This window comes from Mesoplodon densirostris, chromosome 16 (genome assembly GCF_025265405.1).
Source record: "Mesoplodon densirostris isolate mMesDen1 chromosome 16, mMesDen1 primary haplotype, whole genome shotgun sequence".
Classification (NCBI taxonomy): Eukaryota; Metazoa; Chordata; class Mammalia; order Artiodactyla; family Ziphiidae; genus Mesoplodon; species Mesoplodon densirostris.
Genome location: NC_082676.1, coordinates 74,640,355 through 74,667,335, shown reverse-complemented (window position 1 = coordinate 74,667,335; position 26,981 = coordinate 74,640,355). Strand labels below are relative to the sequence as shown.

The 26,981-nt window shown below is 38.8% G+C and overlaps 1 protein-coding gene across 1 annotated transcript in view; it reads left to right on the top strand.

The window, feature by feature from the left end:
* Positions 1–283: 283 nt before the first annotated feature.
* HAO1 (hydroxyacid oxidase 1) overlaps positions 284–26,981 on the top strand; it is a 57,413-nt gene continuing 30,715 nt past the window's right edge. Inside the window, exons 1-3 of the mRNA XM_060078920.1 lie at positions 284–420; positions 7,365–7,516; positions 25,551–25,806. Of these exons, the coding sequence (XP_059934903.1) occupies positions 284–420; positions 7,365–7,516; positions 25,551–25,806 (545 nt within the window). The remainder of the gene's footprint in view (positions 421–7,364; positions 7,517–25,550; positions 25,807–26,981) is intronic.

Sequence of the window (26,981 nt, the reverse complement as noted above, 5' to 3'; positions counted from 1 at the left end):
GCCCTCTTCTGCCCTTTAATGTGACAAACACCTAATCCCCTCCTGTTGCCTCCCCAACCCAACTTCTTGTGGCTTAGGTGTACTACCTGTTCTTTGGCAGACAGCTGCAAATAAAATTTCAAAGTCTAAGTATATGTTTGCTCTCTTAATGTACGCAACAGAGAACTAAATCTGAACTTTGGAAAAAGTCTATTAATAATTGACAAATAACAGAATTGTCAGGATGTAGAAAGAAACACAGGGAAAAAAAAAAGAAAAATATCCTAGGGTTCGCAACAGGAAAATGTTCACCCGGCTTGTTTGCATCAGTGATTATGAACAACATGCTAAATCCATACTTCCAAAGTCTATATATGACTATTATAAATCTGGGGCAAATGATCAGGAAACCTTGGATGATAATATTGCAGCATTTTCCAGGTAAGAATCTTTTAAAATCATATTTAAAAATTACACAGAGACATTCTATCAAAACAAGATCTTTCAGCTTTAATGTTGATGGTGTGGAATTATTTGTCTAGATAATATGCTTAGTAGAGAGGCGAAATTCATAGGGCTGTGAGAAATGTTGGGCTTTAAACTTGTTTGAACATATTCCAAGCCTGGGGATCTTGAAAAAAGCTAACCCTAAGTTTCCTCACTTGGAATTATGTGGATACATACATTTTTATACATTTAACTGTGTATAGAAATGGTGACAAATTCTGATGACTCCATTTTCTTTTCCTCTGAGTATGACAGTGATGGTCTATTTTATGGTGTAGGAAACCGTTAATATTAAACACAAGATAGCCGTCTTATCTGGTCAAACCAGATCGGATGGTTGCCTCAGATGTTCCCATCCTGCTGGCTTTCCACTATCATTCATTTTGATTACAGTTGTCTACATTTTCACCTTAGATTCCAGTTTGTCCATATAGCATTACTCTTTCAACTTTGCTGTTTTATCTCTCCTTCAAAGTGCTTCATCTCTCTTCCCAAATTAGTTTTCCCTTGACTTTCATATTTCAAAGCCCAAGATGGTAGATGTCATGGTTTATGTTTTCTATTTGTAATAAAAACAAGAAACAAAATAACTTTAAAGGAGGAAAACCCCTTGGTCTCTCAGCAAGTAGGAAATGGTTTATTTGCTGGAGCAGGGGAGGCCAGCCCTCCATATACTATAGTCTTTGGGGCTCATTCATCTTATATAATAGCTTTTAGTGAAGCCAGTAAATGTTGCAGGCACTCATGGAGGATGAAAAATTAAAGAAAACAGGCAAAGTGTATCCAGGGGAAAGAATCTGCCTGCCTTCCTCATTTCTTCTTTAGCCTAGAGCAAAGTCACTCAAAATCATTTTTCTATGTGTAAGTTAGGAGAAATGAAATCATTCTAACCAAGGTGGTTCCTGGCAAGCAGCACCAATTCATCTGCAAATCAGTGCAGGAGCCTGAGAGTGGGGTGAAAGGGGGTGGGGGGCTTCCCAAAACTCCTTCAAGCCTTGACTTTGTCTCAGATCTTTTCTGGGACACAAGTGAGATTTAATAAATGCTGGGGGAGCCATGAGAAGGGAAAAGTTGGCCAAGAGTAGAGCGGCTTAAAATTTTGCATGATTTTTTCCAACTGTTATCTAATATTTTGGGGTCCCTTCAATATTTTCTGCTCTTGGAAGATGCCCCTTCTTGGGCCCATCTCAACTCATCACCAGGTGATGTGGTTTGCCTATTAGTAGTCTCCTGAAAGCAACACTTGAACACAAATAGGTAATTTTAACCAAGGAAATTTCAGGGCCTTGACAGGATGATGGAGTTGGTGTCCCTCAGCATTCCTCGGGGCACAATGCTCAGGTGACCACCTACTCCACTTATACACAGCCTTCCTCACCCCTTACCACCCTTCACCCCATGCTAGTTGATTAATTACCTCACACATTAAGGCTCTCAGTGGGCTTAATTCAGTATTACGTGCTGAGGATAGAGCAGTAAACAAGATGAAGAAAGTTCTTGTCCACAGGAGCTTACATTCCAGTGTATGCACATTGACCTTGGGCCTCCATAGTGCTGGTGGGTTGAATTGATGCAAACTGGACCCAAAACTATTGGCCCATTGGAGGCCTTTAAGAGGAAGCAAAGGGGTGTAGCAAAGCAGACAGAACACCTCTTCAACCCTAGAAATTCTAGAAACCTGGTGAGACACAGAAGACTGTGGTGACTTCCAAGATGTGGACTGGAAAAGTACCTCACAACTTCTGTGAATTACATGGTTCTGCAGTGAGTATTCTCAGCTTACTCAGCCTAAGTACTGAGTAATTTAGGGTCAAGACACAGATAATGAGAATGAGGTTTCAATGCCACCTTTTCCATGAACCTTGATCATTCAATTTTGTTCAGCTTTAAAGAAGGGAAAAATGTATTAATCAACTTTCTCTGGAAGAGAGAGGATTATTATCAACCACCTGAGGAGTATTTATTGCAGCACACATTGCCTATCTAACATCCCAGTTCCTCCTTTGCTGTGTAACTTGCTGGGTGACCTTTCAGTCCTCACCCTGTGTCATCAAGCTGATCACGTGGAACTAAAAATAGATGTTCTGCCGATGTGGTGGTGGCTTTGGCTTGATGGGATGAAGGCAATCATTCTGAAAAGTCTCAGTCTGATTCAAATGAAGATGGCAAAATAAACAAACTTCTGATAACCCCTTGTGACACAATGACAGAGTATTTTAAAGACAGTTATGACATTTATACCCCTCCCCATGCCACAAATGTAGCAAATGGTCATTCACAATGACAGTTTTATCTCTGTACCCAGCCCTGACAACCATGATTTGGAGTTCTGGGGACATGAGACACTTAGGTGACCAAATGATTGCTTGGAGGTATTTCTGGCTAAGACTTGGGGCTCTAATACTACTGTGTCCACTCCCCACATAAAAAAGGACAAATAAAGTCAAGTAGATAGAACCACCCAGAAGAACAGTTTCCTATCACAATTATAACAGGAACAGAGAAAAACATCAGCTTGCTAGGTTTTGTGGGGCTTGACCTGATTGGAGTTCATTTTCAAAAGAACAGTACTTTGTTTCTCTTACACATTAACTCAGGGTATCTTTCTAAACCGTGATCTGCACATATTTTGTGGCTTCTTGTGAAATTATCATTGGTGGAATATAATTCTCTGATTTGGGTATTTAGAAGTCCTGTAATATTAGAAAAGGAAGCTCTCCTCATCCCTCGCGGATCACTTAGCGACCCGGAAAATTGTGTGGTTTTCTTTCAAATAACAGATGGTAAAAGTGAAATCATTCCCTCTCTTTAATATTTGAGAAGCAATCTACACTTACCAGTGGCACTGGCAGTGTTCTTCTTGTAGGTGTAAATGTCACAGAATCATTCAGCTCATTTGCACAACAGGTAAGTAAGCTGCTTTTTCTCTAGCATTATGAAAAGCAGCTAATTGTCTCTTGTGTTTTGAAGAGCCACATGGTAAGAGGTCTCTATCCCAGCTCCATCCTCAGCTCCTTCTCCTCCTCTCTTCACGCCTCTTTTTCTTCCCCCTTCCTCCCTGCAAACCACACCCCTCCCCACTTTGGACCTCAAAGCTGTGGCTTCTTTATCCAGAGAAGTGTTGACAAGCATACACACACACACACACACACACACACACACACACACACACACACACATACCATTTCAGGAGAGTCACAGGCCTTCTGAAACTTGACTATACATGGAGGTTTTCCAAAAATGGCTTGACTATTTAAATATGTTTACCATGCTGTGTTTTCTTCAGACTTAAATTCCTTCCCTCCTTCCTTTACCAGGGTGCCTCAGAGGTTGATAATAATTCAGTTACATTTTTTAAAGATCTCTCGATATTACAAATGAATGGTAAAAAGTATGATTACAAATACTGTGGTGTATTTTATATACATATATATACACATTCTGTAGGTTTATACATATATGTTATGTGTTTTTTTTTTTTAAAGAAGATGTTGGGGATAGGAGTTTATTAATTAATTAATTAATTTTTGCTGTGTTGGGTCTTCGTTTCTGTGCGAGGGCGTTCTCTAGTTGTGGCAAGCGGGGACCCCTTTTCATCGCGGTGCGTGGGCCTCTCACTATGGCGGCCTCTCTTGTTGCGGAGCACAGGCTCCAGACGTGCAGGCTAAGTAGTGTGACTCACGGGCCTAGTTGCTCCGCAGGATGTGGGATCCTCCCAGACCAGGGCTTGAACCCGTGTCCCCTGCATTAGCAGGCAGATGCTCAACCACTGTGCCACCAGGGAAGCCCTGTTATGTGTTTTTAATGCTTAGAATAATTAATGTGGAGAAATTAAGATGCAATATGATCATCTTACCAGACTTATTAATTCAGTGTGTTGAGTTGGTGGGATTGAATAACAGCACAGGACTTCAAAGCTGGGTGATGAGCAGGTGTCTTCTTTCATCAGTGTACCTCCTCTTGAGGACTGTGTGTATCACCTGATTTATGATAAATTAAAATCAAGGTCCTTGTTGGATGTGAAAATGTTGGAGGAATGGGGACCCCTTCCAGGGCCCGAGAGTGGGCTCTTGTCTAACACTAGGAAAAGAATTGTCTGAGGAGACAGTCATGCTAACAAAGCCAGAGACTTTATTGGGAAGGGGCGCCCGGACGGAGAGATGTAGGGTAAAGGAAACCAGGAGGACTTTTCTGCCACGTGGCTCGCAGCCTTGGGTTTTATGGTGATGGAATTAGTTTCCGGGTTGTCTCTGGCCAATCATTCTGACTCACGGTCCTTCCTGGTCGCGCACGCATCACTCAGCAAAGATGGATTCCAGTGAGGAGGATTCTGGGAAGTTGGTAGGACATATCACTGGAATCTCCTCTCCTTTCGACTTTTCCTGAATTCTGCTGGTTGGTGGTGGCTTGTTAGTTTCGCGTTCCTTACCAGGCCCTCCTGTTTAATAAAACTCATGCAAGTGTTTACTATTGGGCCTGGCCAGGGCAGGTGTTTCAGTCAGTGGTTTCCCTAACAAAATGGATCCCAACTTTTGCCCCACTTATGTTAACTCAGGAAACCTATGAAAGAGGTTTATTATTCAATTGGCTCGATTCTTTTGTCAGTCTTCATAACTTTTTCCAAAGTGGAGGTCCCATAAGAGCAGAGTCCAAGGTTATAGTCAGCTACTGTTTTATGTAAGACTGTGGAAAAAAATCACTTAAATTGGGGGATGGGATTGGGTGGGGCTTGGAGAGCTATTGGAATTACCTGACAAGGTTAGTTGTAATCGCTCTTAGGAAAATTTCAAAATATGGAGGACTTTCTAGAGAACATACATTTCCCACTCCATTGATCTCATCTAATTTGGCCTAGGAATTGCATTTTGTGCATTGGTTGACGAACGTCTGTAATGCCATCCTCAAGGCAGGAAATAACGTGTGTGGGAAGCAAGAACCGTTATTTAAGTGACTGCGCCACCTCGTGGACAAGCCTAAAGCTACTGCCTGGAGATGGAACGGTTTTGCCTTGCCTTAAAAAGGGGAACTGGATATTTGAAAATGTTCTTTCTGCCACACACACACACACACACACACACACACACACACACACACGGCTGATGCCCCGCAGCTCTGTGTGTATGCTTCATAAAAGCTTTCATTGTTTCCTCAGCTCTAAGTAAATATTAATGCCTTCCAAGGCCAGCGTGCCAATGGCAGCTATTAAATCTTTTTCTCTCATTCTAATAATACACTTAGAGATGACTGGTAGTAAAAAACTCTCTTCAAGCCTTCTGCCTCTCCCCCCATTAGAATGGAGATCAAAGAATTACGCTGTGAGGGTCAGTCGAGAAGAAAATACTTCCAGCAGCAGAGCATGTGGTGTGACAGAAAATCATGACAATTATGATGTTCAAAGGAATTGCAGAGAAATCACAGTTAAAGTTCTTTATTATGCTTGCAAGGGCTGGATGTTTTTACTTTATTATGTGAGGAAGGGTTATATTACAGACGCTTAGCTATTCCCCAAGGCAACACGAAGACAAAATTTCTTCTTCTGCTACAGGAAGTAGGCTTCAGTTAAGACTTGGGAGGTTCGATTTATTTTGGTGACTCCCTTACTAAATCACACTTCACTGTATTAATAAAAAATCTTGATCTATCTAGAAGCAGAGTTAAATCTAGGTCCTGAAAGGTAAGTGTTAGTTAGGTATGTATGTATGTGTACTCACATGTTTATTGCCTTAGTGCTCATTAGAAATGGGGCTGTATTTTTTTCAGTTTTAATCAGTTACTAATGAGGAGAAAAAATCATGAACAAATAAGAGATACAAACTTTGCTGAGAGAAAATAGAACTAGTTTTCCTGTAAAATTTACTAGTTTGATGCTTGGTTTGTTAGGAACTTTCATTGCTACACAAAAGTGTTACAGAAAAAGTAATTTAAGATAATGTTCAGGGGTCAAAAATTCAAGCCAAAAACTCGTCTTTGCCAAATAACATTGTTCATGAAAATGCTCAGTTAAACTAAAATAAAAACTTCCCTTATCATCATACTTCAATGGATACTGAATTCAGATCAAGGATTTTGAAGAAACCACATCAAATTTTAAAAGTAGTTCCCTGAAGCTACTGTCTGTAAGAAAAAAAAAAAAAAACCTGTTGAAGTAGACAGGATATCTTCTTGAACTCTAATCTAACCTCCATGCCATTCTATACCATCTTGAAAATGGCTTGGAAGAAGTGAAAGGAAAGCTATATTCACACAAAAACCTTTAAGTGAACGTTTATAGTGGCATTATTTATAATCACCCCAAGTTGAAAGATTCCGAATGTCTCTTATCTTGAGAATGGATAAACAAACTGTGCTACTTTCTTACAGTGGAATACTAGTCATCAACCAAAGAGAACAATTATTGATGCATGCAGCAATATGGGTAAATCTCAGAAGAATTAGGCTAAGTGAAAGAAGCCAGACTCAAAAGTCCACATACTAGAGCTGACCTTTGAAAGTGGGTTTGAACTGAGCAGGTGCACTTATACACAGATTTTTTTTCACTGAATAGGTGCTACACGATCCATGGTTGCTTGAATCCGTGAATGTGAAACTGGAGATCTGGAGGGTTCGACTGTAAAGTTATACCCAGACTTTTCACTGTGCAAAGGGCTGACCCCCTCCACCCACCCCGACCTCCGCCTTGTTCAAGAGTCGACTATATATGACTCCATTTGTATGATATTCTTGCAAAGTAAAACTATAGGGACAAAATAAAAATGATCAGTGGTTGCTTGCTCGGAAAAATAGAAGAATATTTTCTCTTTCTAACTCAAATATAATGTCAAAGCTTTGGTTATGCTTTTGAAATTCTAAAAACTTTTTTTCTTTTTCAAAAATTCTAGGTGGAAGCTTTATCCACGAATGCTCCGGAACGTTGCTGAAATAGACCTGTCGACTTCTGTTTTAGGGCAGAGAATCAGCATGCCAATCTGCGTTGGGGCTACTGCTATGCAGTGCATGGCTCATGTGGATGGCGAGCTTGCAACTGTGCGAGGTAGGAACGAGGTTCTCACTCAAAGGGACAGAAATGGGCTAACATTTAGTGACTCCCTTCTCTGTATGCATCAAGCAAACACTTCCCTGGATGTCTTTATACTCACAAAAGTTAAGCTCATTGACTGGCATCAAAATGCCTGTTCTTGCACGTCCTGCTCTTCTACCTTCTAGCTGTACAACTCTAGCAAGATACTCAGTTTTATCAGCTGTAAAATGGAGATAAAAATAGTACCTACCTCCTAGGGTTACTGTGAGGATTAACTGAGTTCACATATATAAAGTATCTAAAACAGTGCCTGGCACAGAGTAGTGGCTCAGTGACTTATAGTCGTATTATGAGTATCAATATCAATAACTCAAAATATCAAGGTCTGAGAAATGGACTCACCCATGGTCATACAGCTAGGCAGTACAGAGATGGACTCAACTTCATGGCTACCTAATTTCAAAGCCCTTGCTGCTTCCCCCAAACCACATGATTCTCACCATCAAAGAGTAAATGCAGTGACTTGATTGGCTGTGTTTTCTGCCATGGTTTTGGACCATGATTCATTTACTGATAGGTTATATTCCCAGTAGAGCATTTCCAACTGCCTTAGGAGGGAATAATGAGAAATTCAAATATGATATGCAGAAATTCCTAATTAGGGCTAATTTATTAACTTCCCAGTCCCCTAGCAACTATGAACATTTGAAAGGATATATGCAGTGATAAATCTCCCCACATTCTGCTTCAGAAACACATATAAAAGTTGGTAATGAAGTCTATCTGATTTTTTTTTTTTTTTAATGCTGAGCAAGGCAGGAAATTCAGGACTAAAGAGCAGGAACTAAATACTATTTTAAAACATTTTAATTTTAAGAATTAAGGATCTTGTGGATTCAATTCCCTCCTTGAAATGTCTTTCACAAAATACTGCCTGGACTGTCAGCATGACACAGTGAGGTTGTGCTAGAGAGACTCACGTTAGAGTCTGGAGTCCCTTTAATTCTAGGACCACACACAGATAAGTGTGGCCCCAGCCATTTGTCTACAGTAATCCTGAAATATGGAGAAGGAGAAGGGAAAAAAGGGAAATGTATCAGTCTATTTAAAGTTAGGATAAGAGAGGACTTTCCAAGAATGTTATAGACAACAATCAGTGAAACAAAAGCAAACAAATCAGCACACACACAAAAAAGGAAATTTCCACACTCTCAAATATCTATAAAAATTTAAAACAAATGGCCAGCTAAAAAGAATTGAAAAATGAGACTGCAAAGAGTTAATGTCCTTCCTGTGTAAAGAACTCTTTTATTTGAATAATAAAATAACATATAACCCAAAAATGTAGGAAAAGATGTAATTGAAAAAAGACAAATAAGACATTCAAAAATGGAGGCATAAAAATAACAAATAAACGTATGAAAAGTATTCAATTTTTATCCCATCCATAATTATCAAATATAAAATTATGATTATTTTATTTTCTGAATATCAAATTATTATTTTAAGATTAGATAGGGTGATTAGGTTATATGCGTGTTGAAAATGTGCATTTTCAAATACTGGTAGGAAGAGTGAAAAATAGAATAATCTTTTAGAAAATAACTTGGCACTGTGCATCAAAGCTTTGAAAATATGAATTCCAAGTGATGCTATGAATTATCTTCTAGGAATGCCAAGGAAATAATTATGATTTTGAGGAATGGCATCTTTGCAGGGATTTTCACGCCTGTTATTTTAAATAAGAAAAAAAATCAGGAAAAACACTCGAATGTCCCATATTTGGAGATTGGTTGCAAAAAAACAGGATGAATAAATATGGGCTAAACACTTAAAAATCATATTATAGAAAGAGTTGAGTGGCATGGAAATATGTTACAATATAATAATTTTTTTTTTTTTTTTTTTTGCGGTACACGGGCCTCTCACTGTTGTGGCCTCTCCCATTGCGGAGCACAGGCTCCAGATGCGCAGGCTCAGCGGCCATGGCTCATGGGCCCAGCCGCTCCGTGGCATGTGCCATCTTCCCCGACCGGGGCACGAACCCATGTCCCCTGCATCGGCAGGCGGACTCACAACCACTGCACCACCAGGGAAGCTCACAATATAATAATTTTTAAAAAGCAGTTACAAACAATAATAAGGTCATATGATATATTTATTTTTGAAGACCAAGAACGTAGACCACATTTTACAAATTTTTATTTATGAGTGATGGGACTATTGCTGACTCTATAGTCTTCTTATTTTTGGTCCATATGTATACAATTTTCTTTGAATTATTTTGCAAGAAGAGACCAATAAAAGCTAAATTTAAAAGAAGAGAGAAAACTGGAGAAGGAACCATGGAGTGGAAGTGAACGAAAGGAAGTGAAGAAGGCAATAAGCAAAGCTCACTTGGTAAAACACCCTGGAGCCTGTAAAGTATTTTTACATATATCATTTTATTTGCTATTTGACAGTTGTCACTGTCCCCATTTTATGGTCAAAGAACTAGTTCCACAGAAAGCAGGTTTTCATAGTAATTGATAGGACTTACTCTCCAAATCACCTCTGATGGTTCCAAGGTCACTGCTCCTTACTTTTGCTGGGGGTGGGGTGGAAAGAAAAATGAGAAGAAAGCTTACTTAGAAACTATAATTTGACAGTCTATGCAGTACTGTTTTATCTAACATTATTTCCTTCTAGCACTAACCATGAAACATTATTAAATGCCTATTGGAGTCTTATCCCTTTAGATTTATTTATTTATAAAATGATTACCATGTTCCAGGCACTTTTCTAAGCACATTACAAGTATTAAAACATCACATCCTCTGAGCAGCCCAAAGAAGTAGGTACTATTATTAAGCCCATTTTATACAGGTGAAACAGAGACACACGGCAGATGCCCAGGGTCACACAGTTCATAAATGAGAGAGATGGGATTCAGACCTACGCAGTCTGGCTCGAGTCTGGGCTCTTAACCGCCTTGCGCTGCTTTTAATTTCCAGAAAATCCCATAAGTATCACGAGGGGAAGCCAATGTATCTGTAAATCACATTCCCTAAAAGTAATTAATTTGTCACTTAAGGTGCATGCAGAGCAGACCCCACCTGGGGTAGTGCTGGAGACTGAAATACTTGATAGACATTAGCGTAAGATAGAACAGGCAGAACCAAGAGGATGTGGTGACACTGAGGACTCTGAGAAACTGGCAATGAAAGGTTATACACTCCAACTTGGAGAAGTCAAGATCCTGAACACATTCCTGTCAGGGCAGTGACATGACTGTTTATATTCCAGATTTGTGGTAGAATCATCCCTCAAGGATTTCAACATTCTTAAGGTTTTCTTCGACCTTCCAATTGCTGTCTATGGATTGATGGTCTTTTTAATATTAAGATTAATCCCCCAAACAGGTGGTGATAAGCTCATAACCAAGAGTATTCCTTGGCTGGTACATTTTGGTGGTGGGATGGATAAGTTACTTGGAAGGAAAGAATGTGTGCCTGGAACAGATGCTATTGGTGCCCAGGTTATATTCCCTTATTACTTCCCATTTCTATCAGAACCTTCAACTTTTTGCCTAACATTTTCTCTGGCAGCAGGAGCTGATGAATGGGAGTGGTGGTTGGAAGCGGGTGAGTGGAAGGGCATCCCTCTGGCTGGTGGATAAATACCTCAGCTCTCTTTGATCAGGGTAACTGAAGCATCTTCTAATCCCATCACCCAGGGTTTCCCTAATAAGACTGAGCCCCAGTTGCCTTCAGAAGTTACTTGCCCATTAGTACAGCCTTCACTGGCTGCCTCCCATCCCTCTTTCACTTTCCTACTCCGTCAGCTCACCTTGCCATCATTCCCAAATAAAAGACTCAGGCCCATAGCATTGTCTCATTGTCAGCTTCTGGAAGAACGCAAACCAAGACAGTGACTAACTGAATATTTGTACAGCCACAGGAAAATTTAAGGAAGAGTGGAGGAACATATGTATTTGGTAGACACTGCTTTCTTTTCTCAAAACTCAGAAAATTAACAGCTGATATTTGATTTACTCTACCATTTCCAAATATGGAAACTCTCTCAAGCTAGCCTGATCCTTGGGGAAACTGTGAGATCTATGGATGGATGTTGTTGTGGAGGATTTTTTTCCCACCCTCCTAATTATCTGGCCCCTAATCAAGTTTTCTTTTTTCCAGGGTCTTGGTCCTTAGCTAGAAGGAGAAATTGGGGCCAAGTTCAGAGGATAGGGGTTAGTTAGAAGCCGTCTCTGGAGAAAGTGTTCTTGTTAGCCTGGTCAGTAAGAGTAGGTGAAATCAAATCCCCAGGGAATGGTCTGGCCTGAATAATTAGAATGAGCATCTAGAAAGTTCTGGAAGTTGCCACGGTACCATGGTCTTGCCTTCCCAGCTGGTTCTCCAGACTTCTTCACAGAGCCTTTCTTCAGGGGTCCTTTGGCCTTTCTCCTCACCACTGTAGGACATGTCCCCATTTTGAACTAAGCCCAAGAACAGAGCTTTCTTTTTTACATGACTGTGTGGTCATAGAGTGACTAACGGAGCTACTCTTTCTTCATTTTCTAAATGGCAACGAGTATAGGGTTGTCAAATAAAATACAGGGAACTAGTTATAGTTGCATATCAGATAAAAACCAAATCATTTGTAACTGGTATCCTATGTTTATTCGTTACAGCTGGCAACCCTAGTTAAATGAGAGATCTTACCTCTAGAGGCTCTTGTGAGGGTCACATGAGATAAATACTAGGAAATACTTCCCAAAATGGGGCTCAATTTTTATTTGCCCCTGAGATTCCAAGTCCCTAAAATATTTCTCTCCCATACATTAAAAACTCACTTTCAGAAAAGTATACTCTGTTTATAATATCTTAGTGGGAGTAAACAATTGCTCTTTTTACTTTGGTAAAGATGTTTTTGTTTTAAGCTTTATGCAGGAACCTCAAAAGATGACTTTAAGGGCCAGGCTGGTAATGTAAATGTCCAAGGAAGGATGAAGTTAAGAAAACAATAATGCAAGCTCAGTGGTGGAGAGGGTACCAAACCTAGATTGAAGGTTCCATCAAAGGAGGGCAGCCACATCTTGGCACTAGCTAAGTGATGCCCCAGGGGAGTGAGGATGAGGTGTGGTTGCCAAATCTTCAAAAATTTTAAGAGAAGCCAGAAATCTTAATTTTTATGTGCAATGTCCTGGTTTATAAATGTTGGCAAATAAATCAAAATTCTTTAAAACACTGTTTGGAGCAACAATGTGTGGGCCAAGGCAAATACTTTTGTGGGCTACAACTGTCCCCTGGGCTGTCCAGCTGGGGCATCTGATTTATGTGGAAATTCACCACTAACTCGTTTCACTCTCTAGGATTATGTTTCCTCACTGGTAAAGTGAGCTGCTTACATGTGATTAGTGGTTCACTTCCGGTGTCCCAAGGAGGCTGGAATTGTTTCCAAGGATCTCAAGGAAGTTAAGTGTGTCACTGAGCACTCAGCTACTTGTGTTGTTTGTTGGGACTGAAAAGAACAGTGCTTTATAGAAAACGTTCTGCTGCTAAGAAAAAAAACAAAGAAAATACTCAAAAACATAAAACTCCCAACAGGAGTAGCTGATCTTTACAATTTTTTTCAGCATACAAATAACTGGTTTTGTGCCCTTATAAGATGTCATCAAATACAAAAAAAGAGACCAAAGTCAAGACCTGCCCCTCCTGACATTGCTGAAATCCCCCCTCTCTCCCTTACTTTCTACTCTATGCCAGCCCTGGAGGACATAGACTGTGGAGTGAGCATCTGCCTACATTGGATTTTCATTTCTGAAAACTGCATTCTTGGGATAGAAGAGAACGATCATATAATTACTAATCTCTAGATCTTGCTGAAAACAAATATGTGTTTAATAAATGCTTACATAAATTTTAAAAGTGATACTTCAAAGTCTTGTGGAAAATGATGATAGCGAACATTTACTTAGCAATTAATGTGTGCCAGGCAATTTGAATTTATTAACTCATCTATCCCTGACCACTGTCTTAAAATGTGTGAGCCCAAAGCCCTGAGGATCTTTCTCTGACTCCTGTGCATGTGGAAACTGAGGCTTGGAGAGATTAAATACCTTGCTCAAGGTTATTAATCACTTACACAATGCTGTCTATAATACCCTGGTCAGTTACTGATATTTCTAAATGTCATTAACTGCAGAAAGACCCCTAAGGCAAGCTGTATGCTATAGTCCTGGAATATTTACTATAAATGTTCTATGTTTTTACAGTTTTATCCTTTTAGTTTTGAGACTATGGAATAAGCCACAGAATATGAAACTTATTAGGAAATAAGAGACTTGTGCAAAATTCAGGAGCATAAATAAAGGGGCTTGAATTTTAAACAAATGAAAATTAAAACTCTTTTAAGATGGAAGGAAAATAACCAGAAAACACTCAGTGGAGAGCAGTTTACTATGCATTGTTTTATGAACAAGAGATTTATTGCAGTGGATGATTTAGTCAACATTTTAATAATTGACCATTATTATAATATTTAAGCAGTCATATAAATGCCTCTACTTATAATGGCATACCGTTTGAAACTCTACTATATTGATTTTTGTTTTTTTAAGTTTTATCCTTCACATAAGCCTCAGGGATGAATACAGAATCATTTCTCCAAAATATTTAACATATTGAAGAAAATAGCAATAATAAATATAAATGCTAGTAGCACTTAAGGGAGGTGGTCTCATTAGGTTAAATTTCCATCTTACAAAACAAGTAGAACATTTCTGATTTTTCAAAGAACGAATTAACAAAATGCTTACTATAGTATTGAGGCTTTTAGGACATTATGGTGAAAATCTCTCTGGTTTTATGCACAGTAGCTGTAATAAAATTTTATTTTGTACTCCATGGAGGTACACATTAGCTCTTTTGCTCCATTTAATCATGGGAGATCAAAAAGAAAGAGAAAAAAAGAGATTAAATATTTACTTATCCTTTTGCTTCTGACTTGTTATGTGGACAAATGCCACATGAGGGAGTGCTGGGACCTCAAATAGAGAAAAATTAAAACCCACCTAATGCATTCCAGGAATGCTCGGCATATTAGTAAATTCTTATTAAACTGTCAAAAAAAAAAAAGATTTAAATAAGAAATTCCTGCCCCTGGATGCAATTAGAGGCTACCACACAGGATTTGATGGGTCATAAAACCATTAAATCTAAACACTTTCTTTTTGAGCCTAAAAGGCCAGAACATTCCAAAGTGAAGTTTTGGGACTCAGCTATGACTTGGCCATCTATTAAGGTGCAGGTGGAAGAGATTGCAGAGTAACACAAAGACCCCAAAGAACTGAATTAGGGTGTAGGTGAGAGCTTTAGCTGTTGAATTTTCTGGATTTTCTGAGATTAAGTGATCAACCTTAACACTGATTGCAAGACCATTCAGCAGGAAAAATGGTCATTTCCTTTGCTCCAGACCCAAATGATGTACTTTTGAAAGCTTTATTGATATATTTATGTGTTGTACTAGGTGATCAAGTAGATATACATTTCAGCATACCTACAAGGAAAATATCACCATTATTCTTAATTTTATCTAAATCCAGGAAAAGCACCAGATTTGCTTTAAATGAAATTTTACTCTTTCTGAGGTGAGTGCCTTTTATGCATGCACCAGGTGCTTGGACTTTTCATCCCTATTATTAATCCTCACAATAGACCTGTGAGGTCATTATTATTTATCATTCTCCTCAGTTGACAGTGGAGGAGAAGGACACCTTTGACCAATGTCTAGTGTTGGTGAGTGGTTAAGATGAGGTTTGTTGATCTGTTTCACTCTAGAGTTTGACCCAGTTATTTGTCTTCATCCATTATTTTATCACTTTTACAGGGAAGAAACAAAAGTAGGGAGGAATAAAGAGAAAGGATAGTTCACTAAAACTTTGTCCAAATTACATTAGTTAAACATTTGAAAGGGAATATCTCTTTGCATCATTGTAGTAAAAAAAAATCAACTCATAACTTTTCTTGCTTTTATTTTCAAACTTTTATCTCAGTTTTGTGTTCTGGACCTTCTTTTTCAATAATCAAAAGTCAGTGGACATGCTCTTTCTGTACATACACTCACACATGTTACATCTACATACACATGAATATATACATATATATTAATGATTATGGACATCTTATATATGTATATATATAAATGTATAATTCATATATAAAATTTTTCAAAAAGTGATAGATTCAGTGTTAAAATCACTTTGCAATGAGACAAACTTCATTAATCTAAAACAGCTATTAAAACATGACTCCAGCTATCTTAAAGACCAACATCAAGTGAAATAATTTCTAGTATTTTGCACCAGAATTTCAGCTATTGATCAGCTTTCTCAAGAGCATGAGATTGCTTCTTCTCAAATTATTAGTGTGCCTGATGACCTTAAAGATGTGACAGTGAGAAGTCAGAGGCTGACATATATATTCCAATACTGAGGTTGTTAAATTGAGAGAGGTTGATTGAAGTCATCACGTGCAAACCTGATACTCCTTGAAACCATCATTAAAAGGCATCTCACTGTGGTGTCATCTCCATGCCATCAGCCAGTTATGACAGGACCTGACGACTCAATAAAATGACAGAATAATAACCTGGGGATCAGTATAGTAAAGCTAATGTTTTTGTCTATTGCAGAATTCTGCCCCAGAGATGAAGTAGGAGCAAGGAAGGGAGGGCTAAGATGTCATTGGACTAACTGTTCCTTGAAGATATTTCCATCCAATGAAAAAGAGTTCTTGAGGTGTATTGCCATTATGACTGCTCAAGGTTTTTGTGCCAAATTCAGACAATGAACCACCATAAAAACACTGGTTTCTTGGCCTTTTGGGGCAGTACTTAAATTGGTTAAATTTTCTAAATCGTACATGAATACTTGTTTGACCACTTCTAAGTATTTCACTCATAATTATAGTAGAAGTTTTGTTCTTCCCTTAGATGACTGACTTCAGAACATTCTTTTTCTAGGTAATCTCAATGATAACTTTAGACATTAAGACAATAATGTTAACTGTGTCTTTAACAAACCTGTGTAATAATGGTTCCTGTGCAAAGAAAGGCTGACCCACTCACTGGCTGGTAGGGTACACTGGTAGGATGAGAACACTTCAGTGTGTCAGACCCTGAGTTTAGAACCACACAAGTGCTTGGTACTTTGTCATTGCATATTTTCCCCATTACATAATGACTTCCTGTGCAGAGGACAAAATGCGCTTTCTCAGCAAAATTTTCAGCACGGCTGTTTTGGTGACTAAGTTTTGCAGGAGCTTTTTAATCAAATGGACCTAAAAAAACCCCTTTGGGCCCTTTCATCATATTACCCCCTTTCCTTTAAATACATAATTTTGGAAGCTTAGCTCACTTTTCCCATATAGGAAAGTTATTTTCAAGGAAATAATTTGTACCCAAAGTAGCACATTGCTTAGTTGATCTGCTCTAATCTGGATATATGATTTATCCCACATGAATTAATGTTCCAAATAACAGACATTGACTCCCATTGATAACTAATAGTTTACATTTCCTCTGTTTTTCTTTTCGTGGTAGTGAATAAACATCATTCTCAAATGTATTATAACTCTCTCCCTTGTCAAGCCTAGCATGATGAACTTTAGTTTTATTTGATGATTCAGCAACTTATTTATATGTGTAAGGTTGTTGGTCCTGACATTAAATATTTGGAAGCTATTTTATATTGGTAAATTGTGCCTTCTGAACTTTGAGAAACATCTCCTTTTTCCTCATCTTCTGTCATTTTATTTTTATTCTGTTGCTTATTTTTGCCTTGAATTTGAAATCTAGGAAGCTAGGCAAATCCTGGATAAGCAAGGTTATAAAATATGTCTGATAATGGTTAAGTGTGCTGAGAGGTTGTTACTGTGATGCAATTTAGTTCCTTGACTTTAAATCGAGCAAAAGATGAATGCATAAGAAAATGTTGCAAAGGTACCTGTGCCCCTCTCCAGAGGGACAACAATGGAGAAGAAAGATTCAGCAGTATGTGGCTGGCAACTGACAAGACAGGAGCCAGCTGCTACCCCCGTAATACCACTGGTCAGTTTCTCCCTCCTGTTTCCTATAAGGTCTTATCATTACTCAGGCCATCAGATATATCCAATTAACTTGCATGAGTCCTTGTGAAAGAAGATATCTACTTCATTCTTCTTAAAGTATAGTCCATGAAACAAGCATCAGCATCACTCGGGAGCTTGTTAGAAGTATAGAATCTAAGTCTTATCCCAGACCTACTGGGTCAGAATCTGAATTTTATCAACATCCCCATGTGATTCCTATGCATGTCAAAGCTTGAGAAGCACTGGACAAAGACTTGGAATGAAAACTTCTGGTAGTTCCCAGCCAAAGGCGTAACTTAAATCCTCAAAGATGAAACAGTTTTGGGTGTAGCATGAATATCATTTCCATCCGAAGATCCTCTAAGACCTTCTGAGAGCCTGCTGATTTCGTGATGACTGCCTGCAATGAGCAGGAACTGCGAAGCAGACTCTCAGATACACAAGAGAGATGTGTACAAAGCAGTTTTCAATTAAAGAACTGGGACAGGCAGACTTAGCATCCCCTAAAATTTAAGGCCACAATAGGTTTCCTGTCTTCTCTACTTCACATCCAGATTACCTGGATTAGAAATAAATGTTGTCATTAGGCTTGATGTAAAATGAAACCCTGGCAAAATTTAGAAGTACAGTTGCATTCCTTAGCCACAGGGAGGATTTTGCCAGCTCATGCTGCTTTGCAAAGCTATTTACCTGTTCTATCCCAGCCAAATCGCTAAACATCGGAGTTTAGCATTTGCATCAACCCCAGGGGTGGCTGAATTCATATCTAATATGAAGTGATATAAACCTTGGTAGTTGATTACAGGTTTCATACTGTAGGAAACTGAGTTATTTCTATTCAATGGTGTTCTGGGGAGGAAGAATTAACTTGATTTTATGCCAGATTATTGCAAACCCTGAAGCATTTCCCCAGCCTAGGGAATGTGATTTAATTCTAATAAGAACCTTCATTTGGATAGGTCTGAGGACAACTTTTATTCTGTTAAACACAATGCACCAACATTTTCTACCAGCCCATAGCCCACTTTGGGGTTGGGGGAGGGGTTATAGCTGATAATAAACAATGATACTGATCTCATTATTTCCATATCATTATACTTGCAGTTGTATTGTAAATAAAAGAGGAGAGAAACCAAAAAGTGTAGGGAGAATTTGAAACCATTGCTTCTAGGTATTACTGCTTGATGGCTGGACTTAGCAAAAGCTGGCAGCTGCATAGATTTACTACACAGTTCTCTCCATGGAAATCTGTAGGCAAATAAAGGGTAGGTGTGAGGAGTGGGGAAATGCATGTTTTTGTTACACCTCCTAGATTATTTGCTTTTGTTTTGTCCCTGACTTTCCAAAAAGATGTACACCCTCGAAATGTATTAATGGAAATTATCAGCCTTAGCCCAGAATTTCTTGGCCTGGAGAAGTTTCCTCTCTCCCTTAAGTGTTTTCTTGCTTCAGGTAGTGAGAATTTGCCAGTATATTTGCAAGGAGAAATGGGTGTCTTACGCATCAAAACCATTGCAGAGGAAAGCTGTGTGTTGACAAGACTGTCAATAATGAGGAGAAATCCAGGTCCTCAGCAAAATTCTGAAAATTTAAAAAGCTATCTAGAACTTCTTTTCCCAAATAGTATTAGGCATTCTCTCACTTAACCCTTTACAATTGTTTAGCTTTCGAGTTTACCAGAAAACATCCACAAACATTGTCTCAGTGGACCATCTGACAACACTATGAGGTGGGCAGGTCAGCAGCTGTGGTTAGACAAACTTTTCAGATGAAATGTGCCTCATGGTTGGCAAGGCTGGGAGTGTAGCCCAGGACTTCTGACACTGAATCCATTGTATCTTGTCTTTCTGAGAGATAGATGTTATCACCTAGGTCATTTATAGGGTTTTATCTTTGATGTTTCAAGGTTCAAAACCTTACTAGTGTCTCTTTTAGTGGTGTGTGTGTGTGTGTGTGTGTGTGTGTGAGTGATATGCATTTTTAATAGCAATGGCATAATGTATTACTGTTGCCTCTAAATAAAGAAGAAAAAGAAATGTCAAATATAAACAAAGTCTGAATATATCTAGAGCATATACAGTTTAGGTGTTTATCCTTGAAGATATATCTTAGGGGTGATGAACCAAAGAGCTTGTGGAAGTAAGGAAATAGTCATATGGGATCAATGTTTACTTAATGGTGTAGCCTCCTGGGTACGTTGTTTCTAAAATACCCTCACTATTATGAAAGCCAAGATTTTTAGACTTGGATAAATACTGGGGGCCCTCATCATGCTCAAGAGCCAGGCCTTGCCTTTACAGTAATATCACCTCAGAGATGATCTCTATTTTGCCAGGAGTTGGGAAAAGGCGATATGCATTGGAGTTTTCTGTTGCTGCACCACATTTTGGGAATGGAGGTTTATGAAAGTTGACCCCTGCCCTTTGTAAAATGAAATCTGACAGTTGCTACTTTTGAGAGCACGTGAGAGTTTCATTGTGGAAAATGAATAGGGAGAGAAAAAGGACTTCAACAATTTTGTGCTTTTGACGCTAGACTAGGATAATTCGAATTCGAATTTCTCAACAAAATCTGGCTACACTAGGTGGTTTACAAAATTCAAAAGTTTGTAATTTTTGACCCCCAAAGAACAATATGAGCTGGAAAGACACATGTTTATCTCTGAGGCCAAGGTGATATTTGAAATATTTAGCAACCAGTAGAACAAAGACTTTGACCAATTGCAAGAGATGCTCAGGTGCTTTTCTCTAGTGCTCTAATGGTGGTCTGGATGTACCCAGCTCTGCCAGGCACCAGCCTTTAAATTGCTGGATTGTGTGGGTGTGTGGGGTTTGGGGAATCCAGAGACTCCTTAGTGAGAGAAAAGAGAGGTGTCACATTGAAGGGACTCAGGAAGAGGGGTCATTTACTTCGGAGCCATGGTTATTTACAAACAGGAATGGAAGTATTTCAATATTTTAACAAGCTGAATTGTCATGCTGCTATGTACAAACAGAATTTTAGATCTGTCCTTAGTGGAGGTAGGAAAATTTTCGACTGTCTCTATGAGTGGTCCTTGCAAATCTCAGGCTCCCTTATCTCCTTCAAACATAAAACTGTGTTGAAAACAGTGGATATAATTCATCAATGCTTTTTCTTTCTTTTTTTTTTAACATGTTTAATGGAGTATAGTTGCTTTACAATGTTGTGTTAGTTTCTGCTGTACAACAAAGTGAATCAGCTATATGTATACATATATCCCATATCCCCTCCCTCTTGCGTCTCCCTCCCACCCTCCCTACCCCACCCCTCTAGGTGGTCACAAAGCACTGAGCTCATCTCCTTGTGCTATGCAGCTTCTTCCTACTAGCTATCTGTTTTACATTTGGTAGTGTATATATGTACATGTCACTCTCTCACTTCGTCCCAGCTTACCTTTCCCCCTCCCCGTGTCCTCAAGTCCATTCTCTATGTCTGCATCTTTATTCCTATCCTGCCCCTAGGTTCTTCAGAACCTTTATTTTTTAGATTCCATATATATGTGTTAGCATTCAGTATTTGTTTTTCTCTTTCTGACTTACTTCACTCTCTATGACAGACTCTAGGTCCAACCACCTCACTACAAATAACTGAATTTCATTTCTTTTTATGACTGAGTAATATTCCATTGTATATATGTGCCACATCTTCTTTAACCATTCATCTGTTGTTGGACACTTAGGTTGCTTCCATGTCCTGGCTATTGTAAGTAGTGCTGCTATGAACATTGGGATACATGACTCTTTGAATTATGGTTTTCTCAGGGTATATGCCCAGTAGTGGGATTGCTGGGTCATATAGTAGTTCTACTTTTAGTTTTTTAAGGAACTCCATACTGTTCTTCATAGTGGCTGTATCAATTTACATTCCTACCAACAGTGCAAGAGGGTTCCCTTTTCTCCACACTCTCTCCAGCATTTTTTGTTTGTAGAATTTTTGTTGATGGCCATTCTGACTGGTGTGAGGTAATACCTCATTGTAGTTTTGATTTGCATTTCTCTAATGATTAGTGATGTTGAGCATCCTTTCATGTGCTTGTTGGCAATCTGTATATCTTCTTTGGAGAAATGTCTATTTAGGTCTTCTGCCCATTTTTGGATTGGGTTGTTTGTTTTTTTGATATTGAGCTACATGAGTTGCTTGTATGTTTGGGAGATTAATCCTTTGTCAGTTCCTTCATTTGCAAATATTTTCTCCCATTCTGAGGGTTGTCTTGTTTATGGTTTCCTTTTCTGTGCAAAAGCTTTTAAGTTTCATTAGGGTCCTTTTGTTTATTTTTGTTTTTATTTCTATTTCTCTTGGAGGTGGGTCAAAAAGTATCTTGCTGTGATTTATGTCATAGATTGTTCTGCCTATGTTTTCCTCTAAGAGTTTGATAGTGTCTGACCTTACATTTAGGTCTTTAATCCATTTTGAGTTTATTTTTGTGTATGGTGTTAGGAAGTGTTCTAATTTCATTCTTTTACATGTAGCTGTCCAGTATTCCCAGAACCACTTACTGAAAAGGCTGTCTTTTCTCCATTGTATAGTCTTTCCTCCTTTGTCAAAGATAAGGTAACCATATGTACGTGGGTTTATCTCTGAGCTTTCTATCCTGTTCCATTTTTCTATATTTCTGTTTTTGTGCCAGTACCATAATGTCTTGATTACTGTAGCTTTGTAGTATAGTCTGAAGTCAGGGAGCCTGATTCCTCCAGCTTTATTTTTCTTTCTCAGAATTGCTTTGGCTATTCGGAGTAATGTTTTTCTTTATTCCAGCGAATAATCACAGGCTATTGGGAATCATAGCACATTGGTAATATATGTTCCAAGAAACATGGAGTCGTCTCAGTTTTGCTCCTGTTCTCTCTTGGGAGTAGCACCTTAGTCTCAACTCATAATATGTCAACACAGACTCTGATATTCCCCCTGCATCCAGGAGACTGTCTTGGAGTAAACCTGTTAATTTACCATACAGTTATTGTATGCCTATACCTGGAAACAATGGTAACTTAGAATTTGGGGGTACCCTGATTCAAAATTTCAGTCCTGTATGATTTAATCTTGGAAAATGAACCTCAAGCACCAATAGCATCAGGAACCATTAGTATCAAAGCTGGAAGACTCAGGAACCAGATGGCACAGTCTGGCCTTACCTTACTCCAGACATACTTACCCAAGAGAAATGGACAAAATGCTTGTTAAGGCTGAAGCCTCCTGCTAGTTTGATAGTTTAAGTAAAGTAAATATTATTGGTGCATTAGTTTGTAGCATTTTAACAATCTGTGTGGAATGTCTGTAGATATTTCTTATGAATTCAAGGAGATCTGTTTGATAATAATCCTTATTAGCAGAGCTGCTGCTGCCTGCATGATGCCTTTGCATAAACTACAAAAAGGTGCCTTATCATGTGCTAGTCCTCTTAGCTGGACCACTTCGTGCAACCACGGTCTGCACCTGGAAACTAATGGCAGGCCTTACCCACTGGTTTCCAAATTTCCATGCTTTCACAGAAGTCTGGCCATGGTATTGTCCCTCAGGGATATGGAAAACTGTGGGTGTCCCTTGGGTGTCATGGCCCTGAAGGATTGGGGGAGTACATTTATCCATATTTGATACCAGGGGAGTCTTCTGAACATCTGGGAATTCTAGGAAAATCATTACCCTGTGGGAGTGGTCAGACATGCTGCGTTCTTGTTCCACTCAGCTGCTCATCTCTCTGTGACCTTACTTAGGCCACATCCTCTTCAGGACACATTTTCTTTGTGGTAAATTGATGGTTGGGAGATTCTGATCCCAGCAATCAGTGTCCTCTGGTGTTTGTTCCAAACAGCACTGGATGACCTAGAGCTATTTTCCATATTTACAACTCAATGAAAATAACACTATGGGTCAGGATGTTCATACATATCAATACTTATTATTACTTACTTAAAATGTGGTTTTTTTGGACAATATTTTGCAAATCATGAGTCCTTTTGAGAGAAATTCTCAAAGGAACACTTGGAGGAAACAGATTAGTGACCCATAGATAATATAATCTCCAGCTTAAGTCTTCTTTATCTGACCTGTGACTTGAAAAATAGGGATGAAAAACACCTTTAATGACATAGGAAAAGTAACATTTATCGAAAACAAAATCCACTTTATTACCAGGTGAACTTAGAGTTTTACTATCAAATGACAATGCTATTTAAATGTCAAAGTGTGGTCCAGGGACTGGCAGCATCAGTACTGCCTGGAAGCTAGTTAGAAAGGCAATTTCTTGGGCCCCATCTCAGACCGACTGAATCCGAAACTCTGGGGGTGTTTTTCACAACCTGTGTTTTCACAAATACTCCAGGGGATTTGGTTGCCTGCTAAAGTTCGAGAAGCATGAAAGCATTTTAACCTCTCAGAGTAGCTTTGTAAACAGCATGTCACCTGATTCTTATCATCACCCTGTAAGTGTCACTTGGATGACTTTTACTCACATTTGATATATGGCAGGGACACAGGTAAGTTGAATGACCCAGGGTCACACAGTCAGTTTTATATATTTATTATTTATCTCTTGGTATGTTTGGCATTTGGCATACAAACATTTTATCAGTTTCTCCTGCACTAAAGCTGACCCCAATTTGACTACCTATTTTTGGAAAAAAGCCTATCACCCATGTTCTTTCAAGTTCTCTAAGACAATAAGTTACATGATTTTATCTAATTTTTCTTTTATTTGCTCATTTTTTGATATCTTGTTTAAAAGATTGTGAGGTAACTGTTGTCTGTTTGCAATGTCTAACATGAATTGTATAAATTTTAAAAGACAATGTAAATGGTAGATGCACCTTTAACAAAAGCTTAAAAGATAAAATTTAAAAAGTTAAAATGGAAGAAAAATTAAACTCTCCCACCTATCATTAACAATTAGTTTGTTTATGTTCATACACCAGTAATCACATTTGTACAAATCATGTTATATATGTTATTTTGGAGGCTTTTTTCTTTCCTTCTTCTTTTTTTTGGGGGTGGGGTGGGGGCTGTGCCATGTGAATCTTAGTTCTCCGACCAGGGATTGAACCTGGGCCCCAGCAGTGAGAGCACAGAGTACTAACCACTGGACTGCCAGGGAATTCCCTGCTTTCTTAATATACCTTGAAAAACTGTCTATGTCTGTCAATGTCATTCTTTAGTAATTGTCATAGTCAGAAAAAGAAGAGGGGTGGAATGAAAGAGGGATTGTGAGACAGAGAGAGAGAGAGAGAGAGAGAGAGAGAGAGAGAGAGAGAGAGAGAGAGAGATTTAAGGAATCGGCTCATACAATTGTAAAGACTGGTAAGTACAAAATCTATGGCTGACACGTTAGAGACCCAGGAAGAGCTGAGTTGGTGTTGAGTCTGCAGGCAGTCTGCTGACAGAATTCCCTCTTCCTCAAAAACAGTCAGTCTTTTTCTTAAGGCCTTCAACTTATTAGATGAGGCCCATTCACATTATGGAGAGTAATCTGCTTTAGTTAAAGTCCACTGATTTAAATGCTAAACTCCTTTAAAAATATATCTTCATAGCAACATCCTGGACATGTTTGAGCAAATATCTGGGAACGATTGCTTAGCCAAGCTGACACATAAAATTAACCATCACAAAAATATTACTTTTCATGGGTGTGTATATTTCATTTTATTTATGAACTATAGGTTATCTAATCCCCTAAAGTTGGAGATTCAAGATGCTCCCAATTTTTTTATCCGAATACATAGCACATCTTTGGCTATTTGAGTCATTTTTGTCTTCAAGATCAGTTCACAGAGTGTGGAATGAAATGCATATTTCTTACTTTTAAAGACTTAACTTCTTATTTCCAAATTGCCCTTGTAGATGGCTTTACCCCTGGAACCATAACTTGAAGACTTTGGAGTAGGGAAAATGCCAGACTGACCTTGATCTTCTCCTTTCTTCCTAAGCTTGCAGGTCACTGGGAACAGGCATGATGCTGAGCTCCTGGGCCACCTCCTCAATTGAAGAAGTGGCAGAAGCTGGTCCTGATGCACTTCGCTGGCTGCAGCTGTACATCTACAAGGACCATGAGGTTACCAAGAAGCTGGTGCGGCGGGCTGAGTGCATGGGCTACAAGGCCATATTTGTGACGGTGGACACACCTTACTTGGGCAACCGCTTCGATGATGTGCGTAACAGGTTCAAACTGCCACCTCAACTCAGGTAACCATGGGCCTCTGATCACTGGGTCCCTGAGCTGGTTTTCTAATTCTCTCTGCTCTTGTCATGATCCAGCTGCAAAGACTTTCTCCAGTTTCTATGTGGGTGCCCTGGGGAATCAGATCTTCACAAAATGTTGGTCCCAAAGTATGGTTGACTGGGATTTGTCTAGGGATGATAAGGTCTGGGTTCTAGAGATTGTGCCATTGTCAAATATCCACATAATCCTCAGCAAATCACACCCCTTATATGGGTGTCACGTACTTGAGCTATAAAAACAGAGACAGGAATTGCTGTATACTTGTAAAAGTCAAAAAAAATTATGTCTCAGAGTGCATTAAGGGCTTTGAGTAAGATGAATTGCCATATAGACAGAAGATATTTAATTTAACCTAAACAACAGCTTGTTATTTTGATCCTAATACCCTATTTCTTTGTCTGCTGAAATAAAAAAGCCCCCTTTTAATTTTATTTTTATTGTATTTGGAACAACTCTGGCAAGGAAGATTGAAGAAAGCTAAAAGAATGGAGACAAAAGAAGCCACACACTTGCTCCTTCATCTACTACTCCTTCTTTCAGCAATATTCCTCTTTTGTTGTGGTTCACCCATGGATCAAGATTCATTAACTTATTCACTGGTTCATTCATTCTTTCATCCATTTACTCATTCATTCATCTTAGCTAAAGCAATGTATCTAGTAATCTAAAACTGAACTGTGAGCCCATCCATCGGCAGGGAATTGTTGTCCTTTTCCCTGTAAAAGATTAGAATCATCTTGAGTTAAAACTAGAAACTCAATGGAGTTTACTGAGAAAGAGCCCCAACCTCCGATCTCCCCTCCCCTTCGTTTTTACCTTCCCTCAGTTCCCACCAAAATCTGCCCTTATGTTTTTCATAGGGCTAAAACTATTTGACCAGGAACCCAAATCTTAGTTTTCATGGAGGACATTTTGATGATGGGATTTCAAAGCATCCATCAGAGTACAGGAAATGAAGGATGCCTTCTTTGGAATCCTAGACCTCACTTCACACGGACTGTTGCTTATTTTGTCTACATATAAAGTTAATCCTTTTGAAAGATCCAAAATCTAAAAGATTCAAAATCAAATCAGCATTCCACATAAGGACAATAAGATTGTTGGAAGCCAGGAACTCCATATGTATTAGAGAATGGGA